Source organism: Daphnia magna, linkage group LG8, assembly GCF_020631705.1.
Source record: "Daphnia magna isolate NIES linkage group LG8, ASM2063170v1.1, whole genome shotgun sequence".
Lineage (NCBI taxonomy): Eukaryota > Metazoa > Arthropoda > Branchiopoda > Diplostraca > Daphniidae > Daphnia > Daphnia magna.
Window position 1 is genome coordinate 8,723,844 of NC_059189.1, and position 27,058 is coordinate 8,750,901.

At 44.3% G+C, this 27,058-nt stretch overlaps 1 protein-coding gene across 1 annotated transcript; it reads left to right on the top strand.

Moving 5' to 3' along the window:
• Positions 1 to 205: 205 nt before the first annotated feature.
• On the top strand, positions 206 to 26,487 carry LOC116929675 (protein sax-3). Its single transcript, XM_045178472.1, has 8 exons — positions 206 to 628; positions 10,414 to 10,740; positions 20,455 to 20,623; positions 20,782 to 20,912; positions 22,205 to 23,989; positions 24,085 to 24,200; positions 24,299 to 25,369; positions 25,443 to 26,487. Exons 1-8 carry the CDS (start codon positions 538 to 540, stop codon positions 26,277 to 26,279), a joined length of 4,527 nt encoding a protein of 1,508 aa, XP_045034407.1. The 5' UTR covers positions 206 to 537; the 3' UTR covers positions 26,280 to 26,487.
• The last annotated feature ends 571 nt before the right edge of the window (positions 26,488 to 27,058 follow it).

The window sequence follows — 27,058 nt, forward strand, 5'->3', positions numbered from 1 at the left end:
CAGCTCGGAATTCTCTTCGTCTTGGGGCTAACGTTCCAGCAATAGCAGCAAAGCGCCACACTCGGAAATGGATGGAACACGGAGGCAGTCAATTGACTGAGAGGAGGAGGGGGGGGGGGGCGCTTGCGTCGATTTCTCGTTGCCATGGCAACACCCTTCAGCGCAAAGAAGAACCGAAAAAACTTGCAACCACAGACCGAACGTTCTCTTGCCTTCAGTCTGTCGGTGCTGCTGGAACCAAGAAGTACTCTTGTTTGGCTGGCTCTTTGTTGTTTTTCTTTGTTTTGTTTTTTAATTCCATCGCGCTCTGTTTATTTCGTTTGTTGTTGTGGACTTTGGAACACCATTTCTTCGATTTTGGTCATCGTCTATTCGTGGCAAACATGAATTGCTATTTGAACGTGAATTAACAGCATCTCGCCGACAGTTGTTGTTGTTGTCGCCCTTTGAACTTGTCGTTTTCGTCTGTCACACTGGAAGTGATATAACAGTGCCAACAAAATATTTCAAAAGGAAATACAACGAAAAGGAAAACCAATGCGACTGACTAGGAACACGGCGTCGGGCTGGCTCATTCGGCTGGTTCTGACCGCCGCCCTTCTTCTCTGGGAATACGCCGCCGCTAATGGTACGAATAAAAACAAAATATCTCCTCTATATTTACACATGCATTATGCATATTAGTAGATTTCTCTTTTTCTTTTTTTTTTCTCTTCTTCTATGTGGGCATGTTTCTTTTCGTGATAAATGATCCCGAAACCGTTATCGATCGTTTAAGGCTTGTTTGCGTCTTGTGCCACACGGTTCAGCATCGCCGGGGGGAGGGTGTCTCCGTACTGGAACACGGCCAGGCTATCGTCTATATCGGGTACTTGTGAACAGAATCCTGTTGAAGTGGATGGAACTAGGGTTTTAGCAGAACGGCGAGTTTTTGTGTCGACATCAGTGCCGCCGCCCTTCCCACCATTGCCGACATCGCGTGAAACAAGCGGCGGGAATAATAATACGGGAAAAGAAAAGGGGCATAAAAAAACCAAAAAAAAATGGACTGTCACTGCGACTATCTTAAAAAATAAAGCCCTGCCACGCCTCTTTGATTTCTACGTAGCCCATCTGTGTTGGTTTTTTCCCCTAACGTTTTCACGTCTCTTGCCGTTTAGCGAATAGCAAATGAACGGAAACGATGTCCCTTCACTGCGGAGTGGAGCAGATGGCCGTGGTGGAGACGACGAATGTTCGGTGGTTGTAAGAATTGACGTATTCAATGAAGAAAGCCAAGCGTACCGGTAAAAATGGGAATCGACATCGTTTGACGTGTGAGTTGTAACGGGGGGTCGACTGTTTCATAGGCAGCCATCATTTCTAAGCAAAAATGCAACAAAAGATTTGTGACTAGGAACAAATGGGATTCCTCGGATGATGCCTGCCACTTAACTCTGTTTCTCTTTTACATCTTCCCCCCCTAGAGAGGGAGGGAGGTTCTTTCTCGTTTATTTTCTATTTATTTATTTCTTTTTCTTTAACTTGATTGACTTTCGGGGAGAGCAATCGCAGCAGAGGGCTCACCTGTCCAAACTGAAGAGGACGAGCCAAAGAGGATGACAGCTCCGTTCGTTTCTCTCTTCTTTTTTTTTCTCTTTTAGTTTCTTCGTTTTATTTATTTATTTATTTTTTAAGTTGTATTTTGTCAAACAGCAACGGTGTGCTTGGATCAATTCAACTCTGATCACGACATGGTTCTAAAACGCAACGATCCGTCACAACTTGTCGGCATCGCTAGACTTGAAATTATTGTTTCCGACAATCTCCACCAGTGCCTTTTTGAAAAACTACTGTACCAGCATCAACAGACCACTTTCTCTCTCTCTCTTTGGTCCTCATTTTACGACTATCCAAGTCCAAATAAAAATGTCAAAACGCCTAGAAGCATATAGGCAAGGCTACTGGGAAAAAACCCAAAAACAATTTGTTCGGCTAGCTCTGCCGACTAGATCCGATTGCAATTCTCTCGTTGTGTGTGTGTGTACGGTGTTTTATTTCGTAGTAGTGAAGGACACGGAAAAAAAAAAAGCAAAGAACGACGAAAAATGTGTGTTCTTCCGATTGGCAACACAACACCCCTCTGTGCGCTGGTCCTTTATTTAAAGGAAGGAAAAAGAGGAAGAAGAGAGTGCTTTCCCTTGTAATTTTTCTCTATAAATATAAGAGAAGGCCTAGACCAGCTGTTCAATTGCTGTCGTAAAATTTCTTTTGGTCACAGGGAAAAGTTAAAAAAGAAATATGTATATAAAGAGGGGAAGAATAATAATAAAAAAAAAATAACGCTTCTCTTTTTGAGCATCTTATGTTGTACACCTTGTGATTTATGATTTAAATGACTTTTGAGCCGGTGGGTCCACCCACAACGGACTGCAATGCGCTCTGCTGTACAGCACTCGAAAAAGCAATAGCAGCTCGAGGGGGTTGTTGTGTGAATATGCGACGTTTCGTATGACACAGTCTGACGGCTGGTCTGTTTCTCTTTTTTCTTTGGTGAATTTTGATCGATATTAGGTCGCATGGAGAAGAGAGAGAAAAAAAAGAAACAAGACTGTCGGAACTCTTGCGGAAACCTGGCGGAAAGTGGGTAAAGAGGGTGAGCCATCTGCTCAACCTCACACAATAAACCAGTAACAACATGGGGGGGGGGGAGGGAGATGGACACAAAAAAAATAAAAAATACCTCGTCCAGCAAGTCATCGAGCCCGCCGGGTTCTGAAAAGAATTCGAGTAAAGAAAATTGTAGAGCGCTCGTTTTCAATAAGTATTACGGTTAAAAAAGAAGAAAAACAAGCGAGTATTTTCGCTGCTACGCCCGTCCACCGGCAGATTGAACACAGGGATAGAAGAGCTCATTAGACTTTAACTCGACCGTCTGTGGGCGTGTACACGACGTCTTACGACTACCACCATTATCTTTTGTTCGTTTTTTTTTTGCTTTGTTTTGTTTTGTGTTTTTTTTTTTTCGCTGAGGCGCGTGTTGCATTTAACTTCGGGGAGTCTTCCCTTGGACGACCTAAATCAGCACGCGGCACACAACAACGCGGAACCACACGACCTGAATGCAAGGTGGAACCGATTGGACCTGTTCATCTTATCTCTCGTCTTTCTTGCTAGCAGCTCCGGCTAAAGAGTGGAAACGCACACGGACAATGAGAGGTTGAGACAGGGCATTAGACACGCATCATTGTACCTCAAAAGAAAGAAAAAAAAAATTAAAAGAAAGAAGCTTATCACTTGTCGCTTTCATCTCGATAGCTGGACGCTAGAAAAAATTATCTTTTGCGCTGGCTGCTGTCGAGAAATCAACCGAAAACGTCAAGAAAGTGTTAAGTTACTTTGTGTTTTCCAGTTTAATATTTTTATTTTTTTATTTATTTCTGACGGCCATATTTGGGAGTGGCCAGCGTCCCTTCTACGTCTCTACCCCTTTTTTATATATTCAAAAACAACAAAAAAAAACAAAGATCGTGATTAATATAAAAGAGTTAAAGACTCGCACGCAGACAAACTGACTGCATAACCGTTGTAAAAATTGAAAATGATGATGGATGTTGGACGCACCCGAACGACTTGACTGTTTCGCGTTCATTTTTCAAAAAATTTGTTGGCGCAATCATCGTTGGATACACGCCCTGAAACAGTTGGCAACGCTCGGTGCGGCTTCTTCCAACGTCACTTGAGTCCGCAAAAACCAACAGTTACATGTTGAAACCCTGTTCTTATCGCTGTCTTTGAACGCGTGAATTTAAAAAAAAGAAAGGAGAAAATGGCGGATAATGATGAGACGCATTCTTTGAATCTCCTCAACATCGCCTTTAACTGTAGTTTCAAGTGTTGGAGAGAGAGAGAGAGAGAGAGAGAGAAAAAAAACAAAAAACTCTGGCATCTCTCGAGGAATTACGACACAAAAAAGAAATGGCTGCGCGGCTTGATTCCCTAAGATAAAGAGAGAGAGAAAAATGCTAGTACAGAGAGTATAGAAATTGCTGATGGTAGTGATGTGGCACTCTTTTTTTGTTTTGTTTTTCAAAAATCTAGTTCCTTGTTCGCGTTCCACACTCGTTCGTCTTGCATAAGTTTAACACTTGGCTTTAATTTATTATTTTTCTTGCGTTTTGATATTTTCCAAGAGATTCCCAAAAAGGGAATGAAATAGGCAGCGCCCTTCAGGTATGAACAGTGTGATCCACGGTGATTTGACAACTTCAAGCCGGTAGCGTTGCAACGCGGACCGTGGTGCGTGCTAGATCTATTTGATCATTCTCCAGCCTTTCTCTCTCTCCCTCTCTCCCTCTCTCCCTCTCTCAATTTCTTTTTTGTCTTATATTGATGATGTTCTTCTATCCAACTCATAACAATCATCATCAAAGTAATAAAAGAAAGGGACGAAGCGTGTGCGTGATGGCTCACCTTTTAGTTTTGTCTTGTGTCTATCGGGTCGCGCCGAGAGGAACACGGAAATAGTGTCGCCCCTCTCGGCTTCATTTATGAACGTCATCCCTTTTTTTTTTTTCTTTTTCTTTTTCTTTCTCAGATGCATGGCTCTCTACTGCTAGGCCAACAAAGGAGGTTTGTTCTTTTAGGCAGTGATAATCATCAGCTGGAAAACAAAAAGGAGAGGGGGAAGGGGGACCAGTTGAGCAAGACAGCACACGAAAGGCGAGAGTTTTCTGTATAGTCGTAGATATAGGCTATTACTATTTTAGATACCTGTGGGTGGGCATCAGTTGGCCTCTTGTCCATATATGCATAGCTGGAGGAAGCCCTATGATTAGCATTCATCAGGCAAACACATCTTTCTCGAGATGCTGCGCGCCAACACCCTTCCACTGGCCGTTGATTCGATTCATTATGAACGTTTCTCTCTCTCTCTATGCGTATACGTACGTTTAAACACGTACGTATGGCCGAAACGCGTTTGGAGGCCCCGAATCGACGAAAAAAACGACAACGCCTCGAGATCATTATCGTGTAAGCTCGTTTTGGCGGACGCCTGTTTCCTCCGCCATGATCGATCGCCATTCTTTGCAATTGAACTACTGCCTTTCGGCGCCGCTTGCGCCTAACTCTGTTGCGTCATTCTAAAAAGCAACAACAACAACAACAAAAAAGTGCGTGTAGTACGAATGGATGGCAATAGCAAGACGTGGCAAAGCACAGGGGGGGAAATCAATAGGTTAACAAATGACTGTGGATGCCCTTTCGGGTTGCTATTGCGTCTCTCTCTCTCTCTCTCTCTACGGAACAAAAACTCGAGGAGAACTTTCATCCGGCTGGAGGTAGTCCCTGACTAACGCCTTGCATATTTCAACACATTCAAACCGGAGGAGAATTGAGCCAAAGAGAGAGAGAGAGAGAGAGAAACGAGAAAGGGAAGAGAGAGGGGGAGAAGGAAGTAAGAGGGGATGGACCAAGAAAGCTAGGAATCCATCTGATGGAGATGGATGGGAAATGGGGTGCGCAGCAGCAGCATAACGTTAACTGAAGAAGAAGTTTGGAAAAAAAAAAGGGGGAGAAAATAAAATAAGAAGAAGAAGATCTTTAAAAAAAAAACGAACAAACTCTCGTGAGCCAGTCGACGTTCATTTCCTCCGGCATTCCTTCTCTTCTTAAAATTTTTGTGTTTTCTATTCTCCCATGCCTTCGATTCTTAGCTCACTTTCGTCTCTTCTTTCTCGTTGTTTTTATTTTGCTACACTGCGAACGGCTAGCCGCTAGTCATTGTGTTAAGAACCAGTATAAATATCCATACGCACACACACACACACACACACACACACATAGAGAAAAAATGATGGCCGCAGTTCTTGCTGCATCCACAAATGCGTTCCAGCCACTTTCTCGTTTTCTTTTTAGACTTTCTTCTGCACCCTTACCCACCCATGATGTGTGTATATATATATACATACAGAATATATATATATATGTGTGTGTGTATAAACAAACTCAATGTGTGTTAGTCCCAGAGAGAAACCCATCAAAACAAGGCCTACAGCGAAGATGAGCGCAAAGAGAGAGAAACGGGAAGAAAAATGTCTCGGTTTTTGGCTTCAGTTGTGAGTTCTTTTCTTTGTTTCTCGAGTAAATAATTCTTGGTTTTTTCAAGTCGGTCGACTCGAAAAGAAAAAAAAAAGAAAGAAAAAAAGAGAGGGACTTATGAATGCCGGCCGTTGTTCCAGACGATCGGTTAGCGTACAAGCCACTTCCTAGTTCCTGTTTATTGCCCGACTTCATCATGTCGACGACCAGAAATCGTCCCAGTGCCTGTCTTGTGTCGTCCGTGACGACGCCATCCAGCTCGGCACCACAAGATAAACATGTCTCTCTCTCGTAAAGGTCCTTGCGGATGGCCAAGAATGCTGCCGGCGCCGCCTTCCACTCACTAGAGACTCTTTTCTTTTTCTTTTTTTTTGCTTTTGTGCGCAGACATTTTCGTTTCTGCCCTTTCTTTTCCATACACAGCTAAAGAGAAAAGAAAAAAAAACGACAAGTAAGCTCTTTATCGTCCCGAAAAATTCTATTTGGGAGTGAGTCCTCTCCTGCTTTTTCTTCGATGGGCCGTCCAACACTTGACAGTTTTTGTATGCGTGTGTTTCGACTCTCCGGTTTACCTCTCTTCACTCTTCTACACGTCTTTTCCATATCTTATATATAAATTTTTTTTTTTTTTTGCTGGCATCGTTTGAATAATAAAATACGTTCCCGCCCTGCTACTCTTGGTTCTCGCCGCCAATTGTTTGCCCTTTAAAGAACCAATATTATGCAAAAAGAGGGAGAAGAAGAAGAAGGGGAAAAACAAAAACGAAGAAATAAAATGAAAGCGTGTTTTAAAATGATGCAGAGAAAGAAAGAAGAAAACATCGATGGAAAACGCCCAACCTTCATTCCTTTCTTATATTTCTCGGTCTTTTTTTCCCGATGTATTTACAGAAAAAAGAATTGCCATCCATCAAGTTTGAGCAATGAGTAAAAAAAAAACCAAGACGAGTTATTTTATTTCGGGACTTGTCTAGTCAACGTGCTCGTGTTTGTTGTTGGCGTCTTTGACGGACGAGTTAAAGAAGATGGGGGGGGAGGGAAATGAGTAGGGTCCGTCCGCACGGCCAGTTGGTGGGTGGAAAAACAAGCCCAGCGTCTCTCTCGTCTGTTAGCAAACCACCCAACTAGCGTTGCGAGTCGTGTCTCATGGCATCACGACCAGCACACACATGTTCGTGTACTCATAGTTTTAGAAAAGAAAAAAAAAAGAAAATATGGTGGGCGCTAGTACCAACTGTTGGTCTCATTCATTGCCAGGGCACATACACCACGAATGTTCGTAATGTAAGAGAAAAAGGAAAAGAAATGGGCTGTTGATGTGAACGGAGAAAAGTCTATGACGACGAAAACAGAACGAAAGTAGAAGTTGAAGCATCAATCAAATCCGGGAATAAGAGTACCCCTATAGAGAGGAAAGAATTCTGATTGGAGTCATGTATACATGTGATGTCATCATCGATGTGACAACAGGAGGATCACGTTGAAAAACAGCTCCATTTCATCCCCTAGCTCTCTTTTATTTTTCTTACATCCGCCGGCCGTGTCCGTCAGCAATCTGGGGGCGTGCGTGTGTCACCAACGCCGCCCCCCCCCCTTCTCCTTTCGTCCCCCCTCTTTTTTATACGTCGCCACGAAACTGTCAGAGCCATGTGAACGCAACTGCTGACTTGAAATCAATGCCGACAAACAACAATGAGCGCTCATGCATCAGACGACTGGAGGATGTAGACCCCCCGACTTCCCTTTTTCTCCCTGGCCTTTTATCCCTTTTTTTTTTTTTCCTTCCTGATTCTATTTATGGACGTGTACAATAACAAGCGTGTGTTATATTCAATGAATTGACACGCACAGCCGCCGATAGATTCGTCAGACAGACTCCCAAATGCAAATGCAGCGGAAATGTGCCCATATCGCATCCATCTCTCTATCATCGACCCCCCTCTTCTCTTCGGACCCCACCCACGCTTGCGTTTCGCTCGCCCAGGAGTCAGGAAAAAGAGACGTTTCGCATTACCGTCACCCCCCCCCCTTTCTTTCTTTTCGGTGACTCTTTACGTTTTTACCCATATTTCTATTTGCCTTGAAAAATGTCGACTATAGTTCCAACTGGCGTCGCACGCGCCACAACCAGCGCCGTCTATCCAGCAGGTCATGTGTGTGTGTGTGTGTGTGCTCATTGATCTGATTGATTTGCCCTCCAACCCCCACCCCCACCCCCTCGTCTCTTAGACAACTGATGCGAAGATGGAAACATAGAGAAATATCCGTCTATTATTGACGGATATCCCTTCACAAAAATGGATGCATTCAACCGTACAGTGTGCATGTATTTTTTATTTGCTCTGTCTGTACTCATCCAGCATTGCAGCTGCTTACACTCCCCTCTCGTCTTGATGCCGTCCTCCTTTCATTTTGATTCGGTCCATCCGTCGTGGGCTGTATACGGTAAAATACCAGGAGAAAGAGGGGGGGGGGGTTGAAAAAGTGTGAGCGTTCGATAGAGACCGCCATCATTTTTGTCAGTGGATATGTTTTTGTTCTCAGAGTCTGTATAGTTACACCGGATAAACTTATAGGTAATGCGTGCTGTGTGTGTCTCTTGTGCACCGGGCCACAAGGTTCATCCATTGAAATCTCGCCAAATTTTCAATAGGGACCAAGAGTTCCAATACAAGTCCATCTATAAGCGCACAAGACAAAAACACGGGGGGGTAGGGAAGGAGGAGAGTTAACAATAAGAGGGTACAATAAAAGAAATGTCGAGAGGCTATATGATTGTAGTATGGATCGGGTAAAAAAAAAAAATATTGGGGGGGGGGGGAGGAAATCGAAACTCTTTGTCGTTGACACCTGGCCGTGGGTTTACCAGTTCCAGTAGCTCTTTTACTCCCTTTATCTAAAACTCCTCCACGACCGTAGGCACTTTACCATTGTTCTATACCACTGTCGTTGTATACTGTATACGTACGTACATAGCAATGAAGACCAATCCGTCTATTGTCCTTATCACGTGGCTTTCATTTTCTGTAGCGAAGGGAGTGTCTCATTTTCAAAAAGAAATGTGTACTTGTTTGATGCTGACGGGATGCTGAGGTCTCTCGAGTGGAGTTTTACCTCTAAACTGTAGCGTTTTCTATTAGGGCTCTTACACCGCTGGGAATTTTTTTTCTTTTTTATTATTTCGTTTTTATTATCCGTTCCATTAGGATGTCCCATGGCGGCCAGCAGTTTCCGAGTATATGTCAGAAGGGGAAGTTTTTATTTGGGGGGGGGGGAAATGCGTCAGGGTAAAAGAGCGAGAAAAACGTGCAGTTGCGCACACAAGCGGAGAACCTCCGCTCGTCATGCAGCCACAAGAGGAAAATATTTAAAAAAAAAAGACTCTTGGTCTCTCCCCCTAAGTAAGAGAAAAATTGGGGTGGCCATCAGACAATAGATGGAAACAAAAACGCTTGTTTGCTCGGCTGATTCAACTGATATTTCATTCACTCTCTCTCTCTCCTCTCTTTTGCTGTGTATCTGTTTTTGTCTATCTGGCCAGAGAGAGATCATATCAACAGCGTCATCTGTCCAATAAAATTTATATGCGTACGGGTAGATGTGTATATGCGGTGGTGTTGAGTATGGCGAGGGAGTGTCACATATCCGTTCCAGACGCGACAATTTACGATCCATTAAAACCTCTTTTTTCTTTTTTTTTTCTCTTTTTTTCTTTCTCTTATCTGCTGGATCGAAAACAAGCGAGGCACAGTCAAAGTGAAAAGAATGGTGTGAAATCATTTGAAAGATCGGCCATCTGATCGAATCATCATTTTGATTTCCTATAAGCTTATCGTCCATATGGGAGAACCAAAAATGACATGAAGAAAGGCATGGGTCAATATCTCGCTATCTTTCAAGTATATCATTGACATCCCATTTCTTTTTTGAAAAAAAGGGGGAAAAGGAACGAGTTTGTTTGCATGTGATAAGCCTGTGTCCAAATAGCAAACGGTCCATCGATTGGAAATGCAAATCACCTATTGATGGAGGTTTAAGAGCCCAGAGGGGCAGACCCCTCATCTTTGTGTGCTATATCTGCATGGCTCTCACTGCCAAAGAGAACAAATGTGAGGGTTGACGCAGATGAGATGCATGAAAATGGCTAAGCACAATAGGAAGAATGAACTGTTCTTATTCATTCTTTCTGTTTTCACTTGACCAGCATGTGTGATCTATTCTCTGGCGTCCAGCGACTGTTGATTTACAACCAGTCACCACGATGAAATTATTCAAATGATTTATTCTCTTTTGTTTTGTTTTGTTTTTTTGGGGTTGGAATTTTATTGATAGGTGGTAAACCACCACGGATCACGGAACATCCGTCGGACGTGACTGTACCTCGCCACGACCCGGTGACATTGCAATGCTCCGCAGATGGATACCCGACGCCAGTCATCGAGTGGTACCGGGACGGCGAATTCATCATCAGTTCCAGCAGCAACAGTGCCAGTTCCACTACGTCGACGGCTTCCTCACGCATCCTACTACCAGGCGGCGCCCTGTTCTTCCTGCGGGTCGTTCACAGCCGCAAAGAAAACGATGCCGGAGTCTATTGGTGTTTAGCGCGAAATTCGCAAGGAGTGGCCCGTTCACGCAACGCTACGCTCACCATCGCACGTAAGTGAATTTCAGCTTGAGCGTGACCTCAGCGCTCCTTTTTTTTTTTAAATGATGGAAGAGTGTGTCGTTAGTTTTCAATGAGAGATTCACGGATTTATCACGTCATCCGAAAGTGGCGACAGCTTCGAAAAAGAAAAAACAAAAAAGAAAAACGACTAATATATAGTGAAGCTCCTGTTGTCTATTATTATTGCCGGGGCTCATCTTCGCCAGTTGTTTCCCTTGTCTATTTCGGACGCGGCCGACTGTTTCAAGACACTTCCGCCGTCGTTCTCAAACCTAAACATTCCTGGCCCTTCTTTATTCTCCGCAGTCTTTTAGCGCGCAGTTGCCCTTTTAAACGATCCATATCCCTAAAAGAAAACTGAAGGAAAGAATGGGGCCGAAATCGGTGAATGCTGCCGCCTTTTGCGCCGACACAAACAACAACACGTTCCGCTTATTGTCATTGCAAGCGCCTTTTGTTTTCGTTATCCTAACGCTCCCCCCCCCCCTCCCGCTCGCTCTCCGTGTGCAGACACCCACACATTGTCTTTTCTTGGCACTGTTTTATTCGGCCGAAGGTATCACTTTAGCAGCCCCCCCCCACCCAAAAAAACAAAAAACAAAACAATGACGCGCCTTTGCCGCACTGGTTGCCACCAATCTGCCTTGTGTGTCTGACGCCGATGTGTGTAAAGTCATAACATCCAAAAACCCTCAAACGAGCCGATTCCCACACGCCTTGAAAGGAAAAAAAAAAAAAAGAAAAGAAAAGAGTCACGACAGTACATGAATCTCTTTCAATTATTATTTTTTTCTTTCTCTATGGGCAGACAGTTTACTGTGTATAAGAATCTATTTCAAATCATTTTGTTTTTGCTTGGCTTGCAGCGGTCAGTAGACTCTGGTTAGCGGTTGACATTTTCGTTTGCCATTCCGTTAGCCGCATTGGATTTTTGTAACGGTGTTTTTCATTATCCTCTGACTGGAGTAGGAAAGAATATATACAAATGCCATTTAAAATGATTACTATAGCAAATAGCCCGAGTGGCACCGAAAGAATAGGAAAAAAGCGCGTCCAAAATCTGTGGCCTAGATTGTCGAAACCTCCTGTTCTTTCCTCTTTAATGTCTTCGTTTCCATTATGCTGGCGCTGTTCAATGAGTTGACGACCGGAAATAACTCATCTAGTCAAGGCATTTGACTTGTTCAAAGAAGAGGGAAAAAAATAAAAAAAACGAATAATTGAAATGAAAACGGGCTGACGGATGGGTATATAACACACACCGCCCATGGGCACCAATCACGCCAATGAGATCAAGGCAACAACGTCGAACGCTAATGTACTACGTCCTCGACGTAGCACAGCAGCCAAATCGTGTTTTTTGATTGCATTAGAGGCTCGTAAATAATAAGGCAGCTTGTCGGCATTACCTATTGAACTGGGCACAAGCTGCAACCAGCCGGAGTGCGACAAGAGCGAACGAAGAAGGTCTTGGTCTTTATTTTTAGTGCCTTTCTTTCTTTTTTTTTTGGGGGGGGATGGCTCCGACACGCAGACGATATGGGGGTCTACTTTAGCACTTGGCGTAGGAGACGGTCGATGAAGAGCAGCTGCCGGCCTCCATCAAGAGAGAAACGAGAGGGGGAGGAGGGGGGGGAGAGAGAGAGGTAAGAAAATATACATGAACTCTCTAGCGAATTCGTCCTCATTAAGAGCTATTTAATGACACCGTGGTCGTCAATTGCTGCGTTGATAGTGAATTATAATAGACACATCTTTGTGGCTTGGATATATGGCGGCTAGGGCGTTTTTTATATTGTCATTTAGTTATCGTGCCGTCTATGTTGGCCACATCCACCATCTGCGTAGGGGTGGATGGTCGGTGTTATACTTTGTTGCAGAGGCAATTCATTTTTTGTTTTCCCTTCTCAGTTTTCTTCTCTTTTTTTTTGGTCCAAATTTTGTTTCCCCCGGGTGTTTTGCTGGTAAAGAGGGTGTTGGCTATTATAGGCGACAATTTGAGGCCCAGGGAATTCTGAATTGGCGTTAGGTTTAGTACTATACGGTTCTCAAACCTAATTCAATATATCGTTCTCCCCCCCCCCCTCTCTCACCTCCAAGGCAGACCCCCGTACTGCATTGCTGCATAATAGAGGCCCAGCCTATTGCCAAAGCGGAAACACGCTTCATGAATATTTCAAGTCTTGACGACGCCTCCGTGTGTGTGTGTGTGGCTGAATGAAGCGGAGGGCTCTCTCTCCTTTTTTCTCCCCCCTCCCCCACCATTGTTTGACAAACACACCCTCCCCTTCGTTGCAGCTAGAAATCCCGTCATTCTTCCATCGTCTTCTACTGCCACACTTATACTATAGCCCCACGTTTTTCACCGAATTTCGCTGAGATTTTCATTGCGTCAGAAATACGAATAGGATGAACGAGTCTTAAAGAGGACGGGGGTAGGGGTGGAGGAAGAAAGAAAATAAAAAAAAAAAAAACTATTGAATTTCACTAGTAGATTGATCCACCTTCCCCACTGTCGGATGTTGGTAAGTGCCGCTGTTTGAAACAGACCCAAGGCTCCGTTTCCGCATCCCAATGCCAGGCTCCCCAAGAATAAGAAGAATAAAACGGAGAAAGAAGAACGAAAAAAAAAACGACGAAAGGACATAAGAAAAGAAAATAAAAAATCAATACGATTGTCTGTTACTTTCACCCTATATCGAATTTCGAGCATCAAAGCATCGGCTTATAGGTATATACTGGCCCGTTCGGATCGACCGTCACAATGAACTTGTGTGACACTTTTTTCTTTTTCCCCTACACGTTGCGCCGTCTTGTGCAACAATAATAAAATAATAAAATCAAGGGTTCCCTTGTAGTACCACGGTCTGACATGCCAGTCATATAACAGCCCCTATTCATTTTCTATGGCTCTGTCAATAGTGTCTCCTTGGCGTTATTTTTCATCGCCTAAAAGTAAAGAAGAAAAGGAAAAAAAAAGAAAAGAAAAAAATGGAGAGCAGTGGGGGAGGTTTCTCCCTCAAAAACAACATTTTTCTTCGTTGCTTGTGTAGCATAAAATCCAACACTAGGACACAGTGCTCAAGTTTATGAAAAGAAAATGTTTTTTGAAGCGACACCCTTCGATCGGCTGTTGATCGCCTCTCAAAAAATAGAAGACACACCCCCACACGCCATCGACAACACCAAAAGATTCCCAAACTCCCAAGACTTGAGAACTGCTGTTTATACTTGAATATTCAACTGTTCACGCCATCGTGGCCGGGTCAAGTAAAAAAAAGAAAATATATGATAAGAAACTGAAGCTTTTTTTTTTTAAGAAAAAACAAAAAGAGAAAGAGACAAAAGCAAGAAACGGATCGCTGTTTGAATCTGTATCACGCATTTGGGCTAGCCGCATATGGTGGGCTATTGAGAGCTGCGCAATCGCGATCTTTGAACCGAGAACTGAACAGAATTCTTACCCCACCCCTCCTCCCACTGTCCTCGTTGGATCCCCCCCACCTTTTATTGATAACTGCTTGCCCGACGGTCTTATGTCGATCCTTCACTGTTATTCGTCATCGTGTATGTTTTTTGGGGGGGGGTCCGCTCGACTACAATTGAGACTCGCTCGGAATTGGATCAATACGCGCAACTTCGGTCTACAGTTTACTGCTCTACTAAAACATAGTACAAGCGACATTTAAATGTCTTAAAAGTTGGAAACGCAGTTGTCGCAAACGTGAAAAAACAAAAGAAAATCAAAATAAAACCTGGAAAAGGGAAAAGAAAGAACAACATTCTTTCAAAAAGAATTTTTTCTTTACCTCATTCCGACTCGATTGGAATCTTTCCAGTCGTTCTAGATTGTGCGGGCTAGATCGTCGACATGGTCTGTTTTTTTCAAAGAAACGATTCGCAGAGTAATGAAAACCCGAGTTTTTCAGGTCAATCTGGAGTTTATCGATCGTCCTCATCTTTCCGGCTCGCATTCCCTCTTCTACATGCACATGCAGTATATACATGCTGCGTTCTTGTGCTATACAGCCATCAAAAGTCCAGAGAGTATCTCTATATGCAATGCTATTAGGACGATTTCAAGTCATCGCTAGTTGGATAAGAGAAGACCTTTCTCTTTCGTTTGCTAGACCGTCCGTGTTTTTCTTTCTTCTCTCTTCCGTTTCTTTTTTTTTGAATCCCGTTCCGCTCTGCCGGACCCGCCTTGTTTTTTGTTTTCTTCCTGTCCAAGTTTTTTCCCCGCCGTCCCGCTCTGCCGACCCGAGCGGATCAATCTCGCAAGCTCAACAAACGGGCACAAATACATAGATATCCGTCATCAACTTCTGGCGTTGTATCACTCCAGTTCAAACTAAAAAAAAAAAAAAAAAGAAAATCTCCATTTCCCTTTTTGAGACGATCCAAAGTTTCTTCAAAACAAACATCCATCTCCCTTTTTTTCGGATCTTCACACTCTGGGCGTTGGTAGCCGAGGAAAAATATGGCCGTTCCGTATCCGATTGCGTTCATCGCCTTCGGTCACCCAACTCTTCGGTTCTCTCTTTCGTCAGCCTTGGATTGCCTTTGAATCGATTCAGCTAATAAGATAAGATTGAGGTCGCATATGTTGACGATTTGAACCGTTTGGCGCCATCCTACTTGATGACTCTGCATACTCCAGATTTTTGCGATTCATTTCCAATTTCTCATTGCCGTTTATCTCATGACATTTTTTTTGTTTTGTTTTGTTTTGTTTGGCTATCGAGCGAAAGCTGTCGTCGCCCCTGCAGATCTAATTGACTCACCAGTGAAAGGCAAAGATAATTGCCGTCGTCCTTTTTTTTTTTCTTTTTGGGTTCACTGCTTAACGCCGAGAATGAAGAGCCCGCGTCTCACAAAAGTCACAATGCTGCACTATAACAGACTTTTCTTTCTTCTCCATTTTTATTTGTCGACCTTGTCTGCTTTCTTCTGCGTCTGTGCAATCAGGCAAAATGCCATCACGGGTCGTTACATGAAGCAGGCAACTGTAACACTCGCCGTCTAGGCATTTGCAGTTAAAGAAAGAAGAAGAAAAAAAAAATAAAAAAGGACGGACTCATCACGGCCAGTTGGGCACAACAACGGGAGGTCAGTCCCTCCAGATTTATGTAGGAAGATTTATAGGACGGACAACAGCAGTTGTTTCAAATGAAATATCTTACGTGATGATGCTCGTCGTTGACGGCTTATTGTCGTGACTGGGAGAAAATCAAAAAGAAGAAGCCGAAAACGAATGAATAGAAAAAATAATTCGGTAGGGCGATGATGGACTCGGATGTACACACGGCCCATGTGGCAGTAGCCACGCCATCCACTTAGGGGGGGAAAAAAAACCATTAGACTGTAGAGTCGTCAACTTGTGTTTTTGTTTTTATGATTTGGTGTTGGGGAGCCGGTTATGCGACGAATCAGTTTCACGAGCTTCATTTTTTTTGTTTTGTTTTGAAGGGACTGTTCTACGAACGTCTGTTGAAAAAAAAAGAAAGAAAAAAAGGCAAAGTTTATCACGCTCCAATCCCGTCCAGTTCAAGTCTCGACACTGTCGTCATCACCAGAAACTGTAATGAACCCACTTCAATATCAAAAATCGTAAAAACAAATACGAATTTCGTGTCTGGCATCGTTTCTAACGCGAGAAAAGTGCACTTTTGACGTCAACGATGTAAAACCGAAAAATTTTGCATGCTTTATTGGATGGCTGCTTTTACGTTCCAGCTCAGCGTTTCCTTATAAAAATCCAGAACAATATACCACGGTACCGACTGCTTGACTCTTTGCTGATAAGTTGTCCGCGTTTCCCTATTCGGTTTGTGTGTACTCATACTTTATAAACCAAAAAGAAAAAAAGAAAAAAAAGGGAGGCCAGTCAAGAGAAAGGAAGATAACCACGGCTCATTGATTTCACACCACGACCCGCCTCTCGCAGACCTTGCGGCTTTTTTTTGTGTGTTTTGTTTTGTTTGTCTCTTTCACATTCCGCTATTGTCAGCTCGTCTTCGAGTAACTCGGCCGCAATCTGGAAGAATCCAGTCACGCGCCTTTGTGTCTTCTTTGGGTTCTGCGCGTCCCTTTCGTGCCAGAAAACAAAACAGATTCTTACGACGCAAGTCAATTGTTCATCTCTTTTGGGCATCTCCCCGTTTTCCGCTGCTTATTCACGATGCGTCTTATTGCACGCATGGCGTCCAGATGCTCGGCCTGAAATAAATCGGTAGCAAAAGCGGCTAGAAAAAGAAGGGAGGACGGAAAGAAAAAGAAAAAGAAAACGAGGAAGGCACGAAGATCAAAAGATTGGAGAAGAAATATAAAAACAAATCATGCCAACTTGATTGATTCGGCCGTGCTATAGATGATTATTCAAATGCACTCGCACCGGGATAGGACACAGCTGGGGGTGACTCCAGATCGCAAAGGGTGTTCCATCATTCTGGAATTTAATTCAAGGGAATTAACAGCAAAAAGAAATATTTAATATTCCAGCTGCGGCACAGACACACACTGTACAGAAAGAAATGGAAGGTATGTGGCAGTCGACTACACCATCGTGTGAGCTGACTGCTGAGAAGTTGCCGTGCAAGAAGGTGGTAGCAATCAGCGGCAGCTAGCATGGTCGGTCGCTTTCTTTGTGATTAGCAGTAGGGGGTCCGTAACGAAATGATCATTTTCCCCTTCATTTTTCTTTCTTCTATATATTCTCAGGTTTTTTTCCTCTTTCTCCTCTTCCTTTTTCATTTCAGCTGAAGAAGAAGAAAAAAAAAAGTAAAAAAAGGGGAAATAAATGAGAAAACTTTTTATTTGTACCGCCCGACTGGCTTCCCCTCATTTTCTTCTGCACGATCCTCAATGCGTTTATGGTTGCGCGCTTTGGTTCGTATGCTAGAGCCAATCTAATTATAGTCCACCAGTTTCCTGTCTACTGATTATCGCAGTCAGCCGTGCCGTTATTGGTACAAACCGATTCACAGTAAACGACACCTAAATTGATTCAATTACGCTCCGCTTTCCATACAAGCAAATTTCAACTGGACAGCGAACACGGCGGTTAGTTTTACATCACGAGTGGAAACCCCTTTTGGAAAAATAGAGCGCTATAAGCGCGTTAACCGATGCGTGTATGATGTCATTTAAGGGGAAGGTCGTATCTTGAATTGCCACATTGACGCTGCGGTAGGTCTCAAGGCATCTGAATTTCCTCTCTTTTAAACAACAACAAAAAAATATATATATATATGGATATTCCTTTCGCCACCAGCTTGTCGGCAAGATGACGCATTGAAGCCTTGCTGGATGTTTACCAATTTCTATGGCAAGAGAGGAACCCAGGCAGCTAGATGGTGTTTTAATGGCTGATATATATTAGAAAGGACCCGTTTTCCCCCTCGGTCAACACAGCCCAAATGGTATAATGCGTCGGTCTTTTGAGACCGCGTGTAGGAACGCATTAAAAAACCCTGTGAGAAAAAGGCATGATTCAAGTGTCAACTGTGCGCAAGGCGCGGCTCCAACCCAAAATGGACTGTATACGAAAACTGCGTTTGAATGTGTCAACAATTTTTTATTCGAATGTTAACATCGTGCCTGACTAACTTTTTCCAACAGTAGATGAACGCACTTTTTTACACCGAACTGAAACGTTTCCCAAACAGCAGTTTATACGGCCCTTTTTTTTTCCTTTTTTTTCTTTAATGTAATTTTAACTTTAATAATAATAATAACCCTGCGGCAGGTAAATGTCTTAAATAGACCGGATGCTGAAGAACTTTCTTCTTGCCTTTTGAGTATAATCAACGCTCGGGATGACGTTGACAATGTAGAAGAGACACAATGAACTTGACCAACAATTTTGCGCGCCAATCGTTGTTGTTCCCAGTTTCGATGTTCTCTTTTTCCAGTACCGTCGACAAACGGTTTGTCATGTGACAAATAACCGGATACTCGAGTGAACCGAATTCTGACCTTTGGGTTCCAAACATATCATTCGTCTCTTTCCGCCCATAGCACGCGCTTTCATACCTTTCTGTTGAAACCAGCCAAAAAAAAGTTGAAGGACCGCAAGAGGGGGGCCACTGTCCTTTCCATTCGTAATCCAGATGTTTTGCCCGTTAGCTGTTCAGCAGTCGCCCTTTACTTTGCGTTTGGGTGGATGACACTTGCCGGCGTGCTGACCTTTTACCATTGCTTCCTCTTTTCACAAAAGACAATTGTCGCAATTGAAGAAAGTATAGTCGCCTTTTATTATATCATTCGAAAATTGAAATGATTGCTGCCCCATTCCAATTTTTTTTTTCTTTTTTTTTTTGAGGGTTGTTCTCTTACGACTTCCGGCACGTGCGGTTTTGGATTTTTTTATGATTCTTCTACCTTCGTTTAGGCTACAGGATGGTCTTCTTGCCAATTCCTGTTTACCTGTCCTTTTGGTTGGAAGGAGGAACTCTCATCTCCAACAGACGAAAAAGAACAAAGCTTCTCGTAACTGACCCTAAAACCCATTCCCCGCCACATGATTAGAAAAAAAAATTATGATTTGAAAAATTTCGTGGATATGTTCTATCGATTCAATTAAAGAACCCCTATTAGGTTCAGTGGGATAACGCAACGATTGGCTTGCAAGAATGTGTTACCCTTATCGGCCGATCGGGCAGACTGCCCAAATACCAACACGTATAACTGTTGTCTTATCATTTCCTGTTTAGCGCAAATGGCAGCTCTTCGTGCGAGTCGCTTCCTAGCCAACAAGGCGAGCAATAGACTGCGAGGAGAAGTGTGTAGCCTCTATTCTTCAAAAATGCGCATCGCGTGTATGTTTCGGTGACACACACGCACACACCTCCGGCAACGTCTCGTGACGAACACTATAGAACGCCTTCTTCCTATTCTCTTCATCTATACAGAGGGTCTCTCAGAAGTCGCTAGTTACCGCCTACTCGTTGCGACTTTTGTTGACATTTTCTTAGCTGCTGCTGAAGACAAACAGTAGCAATAGCTATTGCCCTTAAGTGTGTGTATACACACTCACATGTACTACAGGTTATATTTATAGCTGGCCGTGTATGTATACAGTACGGGTATATATGTAGAAGACAGCCGGCCTTTATAATGCTCCGGTGGAAGGAGGACTGCCATAGTATATCTTGTCAAGTGGCATTAGCTCTACTCCTTCCAATAATTTATTTTTATCCCCTTCCTCCAGCTTCTCTTTAACTCGGTCCTTTTTTTCTTTCTTTTTTTCTGGAGGGTTACACGCAACGAAAAAGCAAAGGCGGCTGCTGATGCCCAGCAGGAGCGCCACCACGCTTTACAAAGTAGAAGCACGTCTTTAATGCCCTCACCGATTCCCTTAGCTTCTGTTTTTCTATTGCACGTTTAAGTAATGAATCAAAATATGCAATCACAAAAAAAAAAAAGGAAAATATTCAAATTAGAGGTTGAGCAACAGCTTGAATATCTGTCGGCAGCCAAAATATCAATCAAACAAAACCGAAATGACTAGCTGTCGACACCATTTGAAACACCGCTAGCGTGAAACTGTTTTTAATGTGGACGACGACGTCTATGACGAATTGGAAAGATGGATAATATCAGTAGAACTCATTATTTTATTTTCTGTGTGTGTGTGTGTGTGTGTGTTTTCCCACGATTCTTTCTATGATGTTGCTGATGGAACAAAACTGACCTCCATCCAGATTTACAAACCGAGTTCAGGACGATGCCTCAGCCCGTGCAAGGCATCGCCGGTGATTCAGTCGTTCTAGAATGTGAGCCACCTCGCGGTCATCCAGAGCCACAAATCCGCTGGAAGAAAAACGGACAATCGTTGGAGCTCGATTTGGATCTCGGTGTTGATTCTGACCGGTATGTTAACTATTCGCTTGCCTTCGTCTAAACGTATACAATATCGATATATACTACGTGCATATTATACGCAAATGTTTTAAAATTCACGTTTTTCTTATTTCTTTGATTTTATTTCCCAATCACGTTGGGCTTCGGCGTCATCCATCGAATAACAGGATCCGAGTGGAGGAGAGCGGCAACTTAGTCATCACCAAATTGGCAGCCAGCGATCAAGGACGATACGTTTGCGTTGCCCAAAACACAGTGGGTACCCGCGAGACTTCACCAGTTTTGTTGACAGTCAACGGTAAGAGACTTGCATCAAAGTTCATCAAGTGCACTCTTTCTTAGCTTTTGTATAGCCTTGCCTGTCGATGTTTGTCTTGGCCCCTCTCACTTATGATGAAAGATAACCAAACCAACTGGCTCATTCTTCGAGGAAAGACAACACACACGAAGCGGGGTGATCTCGTTTCACCGTCAAATGTGTGTCGGCCAAGCATTCTTTGAGACAAAATGGGCCGACTTTGGGAGGGCGAAGGAAGATTCCCCTGGCACTCTTCTTTTATCTCTTCTGAGAACCGATGCCGACATTGCCACCGCCCGTCGCTGCTCTCCAAAGATAAAAAACTAAACAAGACAAACACATACACACAAGTCAAACCCCCGCGTCCTCTAATATCCAATGCGTCCAACAACAACCAAACCCCTCGCGCTAAACAAAACTAATAGAACAAAACAAACTTTGAGTACGTTAACACTTTTAGGGCCAAGCAGCCACTCTGAAAACAAGGGCCAAAAGAGCAAAAGCTCGTTTACATGTAGCCAAAGATAAATATTCGATGTTGAAGCACTTTCCAATTTGGTGCTCATCATCCTCGTCCCTCACTTCAGCAGTTGGGAGGCTTTCGATTTCTGATTCACATTTTGAAACATAACAGTAGGAGAAACATGAAAATTATGCTGAGAAACAAAAGAGGCATGGGGGATGACTAGCGTTGGATCCATGTTCACCTCGTAATGAAAAACAATGTTGATGTTGTTAGGGAAGAAAAAGAGAACAGAAATTGTGTAGGAGACGAAACAAATCATGAATTTTAAATGGGGACTAGAGGTGCGGCCGAGATATTCAAAATTCAAATGACTACAAAGAGAGATGAGCAAGCTCATTCCCACGTCCAACTTTAGCTGGCCAACAGCATGTTCACGTGAATACATGTTTATGTAAGCATGGCCTATGAATAATGAGCTGATTGGAAGACTCCTGCTCCTTACCTCTGATTATTCAAATGATGGGCAGCGATGATAAGACAAACAAACGCAAAGGAAAATCTTTGAATGATTTTCATTACTCGTTCTCTCTTCATCGCTGCCATTTGAATCACAAGTTATTGCTGACAAACGAAACTATCAAATTAGTAATAACGTTGGCCAGCATATTAGCATACTTTATCTTACCTTCGGTTTTTTTGGTGTTTTTTTTTTTTTGGGCAGGGGGGGGGGCGTTTACTACCCACAACTTTTTTAATAAGTTAACGTCACATGTTCAAGTTAAACTTTATTAATTGAATACATATACTTATTTTTTTCTTCTTTTAGTTCGCCCGGGAGTCATTCGCCCACCTCAAGACATCACAGCGCTAGTCGGCAGTGACGTAAATTTTGAATGCGGAGTGACTGGTGATCCGACTCCCGTCGTAACCTGGCGACGGGTGGACGGATCTCCGATGCCTGCCAACGGACGGACCAGGCCTGTTGACCACAACAAATCTGGACTAGTTTCCGTTCTACGAATCGAGCGAATCAGCGCTTCAGACAGTGGCCGCTATCTGTGCAACGTTGAAAATTCATTAGGGTCGAGTTCTGCGTGGGCACAATTGACCGTTCTAGTTCCCCCTACCTGGGATTTCGGTTCTACCGCTGGTGGAAATAGTCAGCCTAATAACTCTCCTTTGCCGAAAGAAGCGAGAGCTCACGCCGGCCAAACGTTCACGTTGGATTGCCCAGCCGACGGGTCACCGAAACCGCTCATCTTCTGGAACAGAGAAGGACGAGCGCAACCCTATTTTGCCAATGCCGCTGACGGAGATTCGCAATCAAGGTGGAGTGTCCTAAGTAATGGCACTTTGGTGATCCGCGATGTGCGCAGGGAGGACGCGTCTGCGTTGTGGTGCGCCGCCGTCAATGAAGCCGGCAGTTTAATGGCTCGTACGAGATTGGAAGTCATCTCAATTTCGAAACCACCTCCGGTTGTCATAGAGGTTGGGCCGGCCAACCAGACGCTTCCAACCAAATCACCGGCCTCGCTACCTTGCCAAGCGGAAGGCCAACCAGTCAAATGGACGAAAGATGGCCGACCGCTAAACGTCAGTTTGGCCATGGACACGTTCAATACTGGTGGCTCGCAGGGATCGCATCACTCGCGAATCAGCCTCTCCGATTCTGGTTTATTGATGATTGACGACTTGCAGCTAAGCGACGCGGGAACGTACACATGCGAAGTCGGCGAGGACGATCAATTTGCCGCCTGGACAGCGACCCTGGCTGTTGCGAGTCCCACCAATCCCAACGTGGTTTTCTATCGCAGTCCTAGCGATCCAATGGCTCTACCAGGATCGCCTTCTCAGCCTCGTCTTCTTCAAAAGACGTCCACTAGTTTGACGATTGGATGGCAAAGCGGGTCGAGAATGGGAGCATCAACTCTTCTCGGCTACACCATCGAAGTTTTCAATTCAGCCGAGGACGACTACGATGGCGAATCAGCCCGTCCCAGGCAAGGTAGTTGGACGTGGACTGGACCTTTCGTTCAAGTGAAACGATCTTGGCGGATTGTCACGCGCGGTTTGAAAGCAGACCAGTTCACTTTGAACGATCTTCAACCGGCGACGTCTTACACTTTCCTAGTACGAGCTGAGAATAATCACGGGCTTTCGCTTCCCAGTCCCGTATCTCCCTGGTTCACGACGTTACCCGCAACAAAGCACAACGGACAAGGACAGTGGCAATCAGCAGCTGAACTAGAGGATGTCCGGCTACGGCTTTCCGCCCCACGGCTTCGTTTGGATCAAGCTCGCTCTATCAATTCGACGAGCGTTCGCCTATCTTGGCAATTATTAGATGGCGATAGCGACACGACCCTCGATGCTATTCACGTATGGTACCGCCGAGCAGAGGCAAATAATGATTCCGACGATGATGAAACTTTGAATGAAGAAGTTGTCATTCCCATGAACCGGATCATGTCTGCAAACCACCTAGGATCGTTCTCTCACACGCTGGGCGCATTGTCGCCGTATACGCGATACGTTTTCTTCCTAGTTCCGTCATTTCGTAACGTCCTCGGACAACCATCAAACAGCAAAATGGAACGCACCATGGAAGCAGGTAACAAAAAAGAGAACCAGCATGTCGTCCATTGACTTGCCCGTAACTATCGGATGTGGTTCTTCAATTTGTTTTTCTTTTTATTATTCTCTTAGTACCAGCCGGTCCACCTTTGAATCTGGTTGTCAGACAATTGAACGCCACAAGTGTATTGGTTCAGTGGCTACCACCACCAATTGCCTTACGAAATGGCAACATTACTTCCTATCAGGTGCGTTGCTCGCCTTAAGGCAAACTCGCAATTCTTTCGTTTAATAGCTCACCTTTCATTTTATACCAACTCACGAATTTTTATCTCCACCTCAACAGATAAGCGTAGCTTTGGATGGCACGAATCCCAGAACTTTACTGGCAAATCTGACCATCCCAGCCTTACCGACGTCCGTTGTGATCGGAGGACTGAACACGAATACAGCCTATTCCATTCAGGCGGCTGCATGGACGCTGATGGGCCTAGGACCGACCAGTCCACCCGTAGTCTATCGAATGGAACCCGTGATTTCGTCATCGGCCACTAATGTTCGGTCAGGTTCGTCTCCTTCACTGGCCAAACCTTCGGACGATGAGAATTCGATGGGTGGATCAGATTCAGCTCCGCAGGGAGTAACACAGGTGGTGCAAGAAACTTGGTTCATTCTCCTGCTCGGTGGAATATTATTGGCGATTCTTTGTCTGCTCGTGGCCGCACTTCTTGTGCGTCGCAACCTGGCCAAAAAGAAAGCATTGTCTGCGCTGAGTAAGTCCGATCCCATCGTCGACGCAAGCTGTCATGGGATGGTTGGAGGAGTAGCTGGAACGGTCCGTGGCCGTGAAGCGTTTTGGTCTCGCGGCTGGTCGACATCCATTGGAAACGCCAAAGAAATGGATGCCCAGGCAACGCTTTTACCTCACGGTGTAGGAACGACCGCCATCATGAATCGCTCTTTGGTCCCCCCGCCGGAGTATGCCGAGCTTCTAGGTCACGGGGCCAATCAAGATCAATCGCAACATCAACATCCGGGACAGTTAAGTCTCAGTTCCTTTTTGCCGAGACGCAACCCCAACGTCCAGCAACCCCACCCAGCAGCGTACGCGACAACGACCTTGGTTGCCCACCGCAACAACGCCAGCAACAGTCAACAGCACTGCGTCAATCACGATCCTTACGCCGCTTCATGTTCGGCCTTTTCTGCATCGGATTCGAGTGGATACACCACCGACGAACTCGGCGATCGTTGCCGCCGTCCGTACCCCTCTGGAATCAGCTCTAAAAGCCGACAGAGCAACGGCAGTAACGGTGTTAAGCCGTTGCCCAATCTGGGCGAGTTACTTCCTCCTCCGCCACGTCATCCGCCACCCATCAACCCTTCGCAGGGTATATTTGATCGGCAAAACAGTGAGGTATTGCATCAGACCATAAATTGTTTACTCGCGTACAAATTAATAGAGATTTTTTTCTTTGTATCACTTAAAGGCATTGGCCAACCATTTAGCTATGAAGAACGCGTCCTTGAATGGACCTTTACCGGTCCACTCGTCCCCAGCACTGTCCAAGAGAAATGTCATATCGAATGCGGCAGTGAACGGACAAGGGGCGAATCAAGCAAGACGATCTTCTAGCTCCCCTTTGGCCGGTGGTACTAGCCAACACAGCGCAACTGGCTCTCACGGTTCGCATTACACCCCCGACCACTATCAAACTGTCGGTGGCCAGCAGTATCTACCGGAGCAAAACGATGACGTAAGCGACTCGGAAAGTAATGAGTACGCTTACGCTTATCATAACCCTATTGAGAATGTGAGATCGACTGGAATGCCTTCCGTCAACCACGATCAATGCAATATTTCCTATCCGCGCCACAACAGCTATTTGAGGCCGTTTAACTCGCATCAGAATCATCAGGGACCTAAACATCTCAACACCAACATGAGCAGCTACGATCCACAACAGCCCCGAAGTCTGACAAGTCACTTGCTACCGAATGGATCGTGTTTTACTGATCGCGTGGTCCAACTGGGCAACATCCATTCGGTTGAGTCGCCGAGAATTCCTGTAAAGAACTTTACCAATGGCCCAGATTTCTCCTATGAATCCTCGCATAATTGCCACGGGTTTAGCAATGGTCAGGAACGATCGCAGTCTGAATGCCACAATTTCGAAGCTGATGGCGACGATGAAGACGACAGCGGATCAGATGATGTTGGCTGCCAGGGTGAGGTTGGCTGTGATCATAATGATACCGAATCTTCGTTGTATGCAGAGGCCGATAACTACGATGTGCATCTTGCTGCTCATCAGCCGAGGGAATGAATTCGGAGCCAAATTATTAAAAACAAAAAAAAACAAAAAAACAAATACACAAAAAAGGCCTATTTTTTTAAGACAATTACCTAATAATTGCATGTTCCCTGTATATAATCTCGTTCAATTTCAACAAGTTATTGTCTAGTCATGTGGAAGCTTGTTTGTATGATACATGTACAGCTACAATAAACGCGGGTCATTCCATGCAAAGAGATCCTTGCTGTCAAGCGCTATGTAGATGAAATTATTTTAACCTCAGCGGTAAAGAACTAGGAATGCTTATCAAAGTGGGAAACCCTACTTATTGTTTGCTTCTAAATTTGCCAGCAACACACCGAATACAAGTGGTAGGCCTACCTAATGATTAAAAAAAAATTACTGCCTGTTGATCCTTTGCGCGTAGTTCGCACTGCTGTAATACTGTAAAACATGATAAATTACATGCAGTATAAAATAAACGACTAGTCGTGACCCGCATTCAAATTTTAATCGCGAAGATTCAACCATTTCTGCAATAATTTGACGCGCGGCACCTGGCAGTAAAAGATAGAACTTCATCTAAATATTGTAAATATTTTGAAATTTTTACTGCAATGATCCTTCGAATTCCTTTGAATTCCTACTGTCAGATGTCGTATATCCGTAACAAAAAGGAAAGAAAAAGGCTCGGTCTGCGTTCAATCCCGATATAATAGTAAGATACACAATCGCGCTATCCCTGACTGCTGGCGGAAACGGCGGGTGTTTACTAAGGGGTTCAAAGATTCCCCGTTAGTATTCCAACA

Bases quoted from the DNA above. Each gene is read 5' to 3' on its own strand.
- LOC116929675 (XM_045178472.1), top strand. From the start codon at position 538: ATGCGACTGACTAGGAACACGGCGTCGGGCTGGCTCATTCGGCTGGTT. The intron at 629-10,413 runs GTACGAATAAAA...TTTTATTGATAG, and splicing joins GGAATACGCCGCCGCTAATG to GTGGTAAACCACCACGGATC. The intron at 10,741-20,454 runs GTAAGTGAATTT...ACCTCCATCCAG, and splicing joins CGCTACGCTCACCATCGCAC to ATTTACAAACCGAGTTCAGG.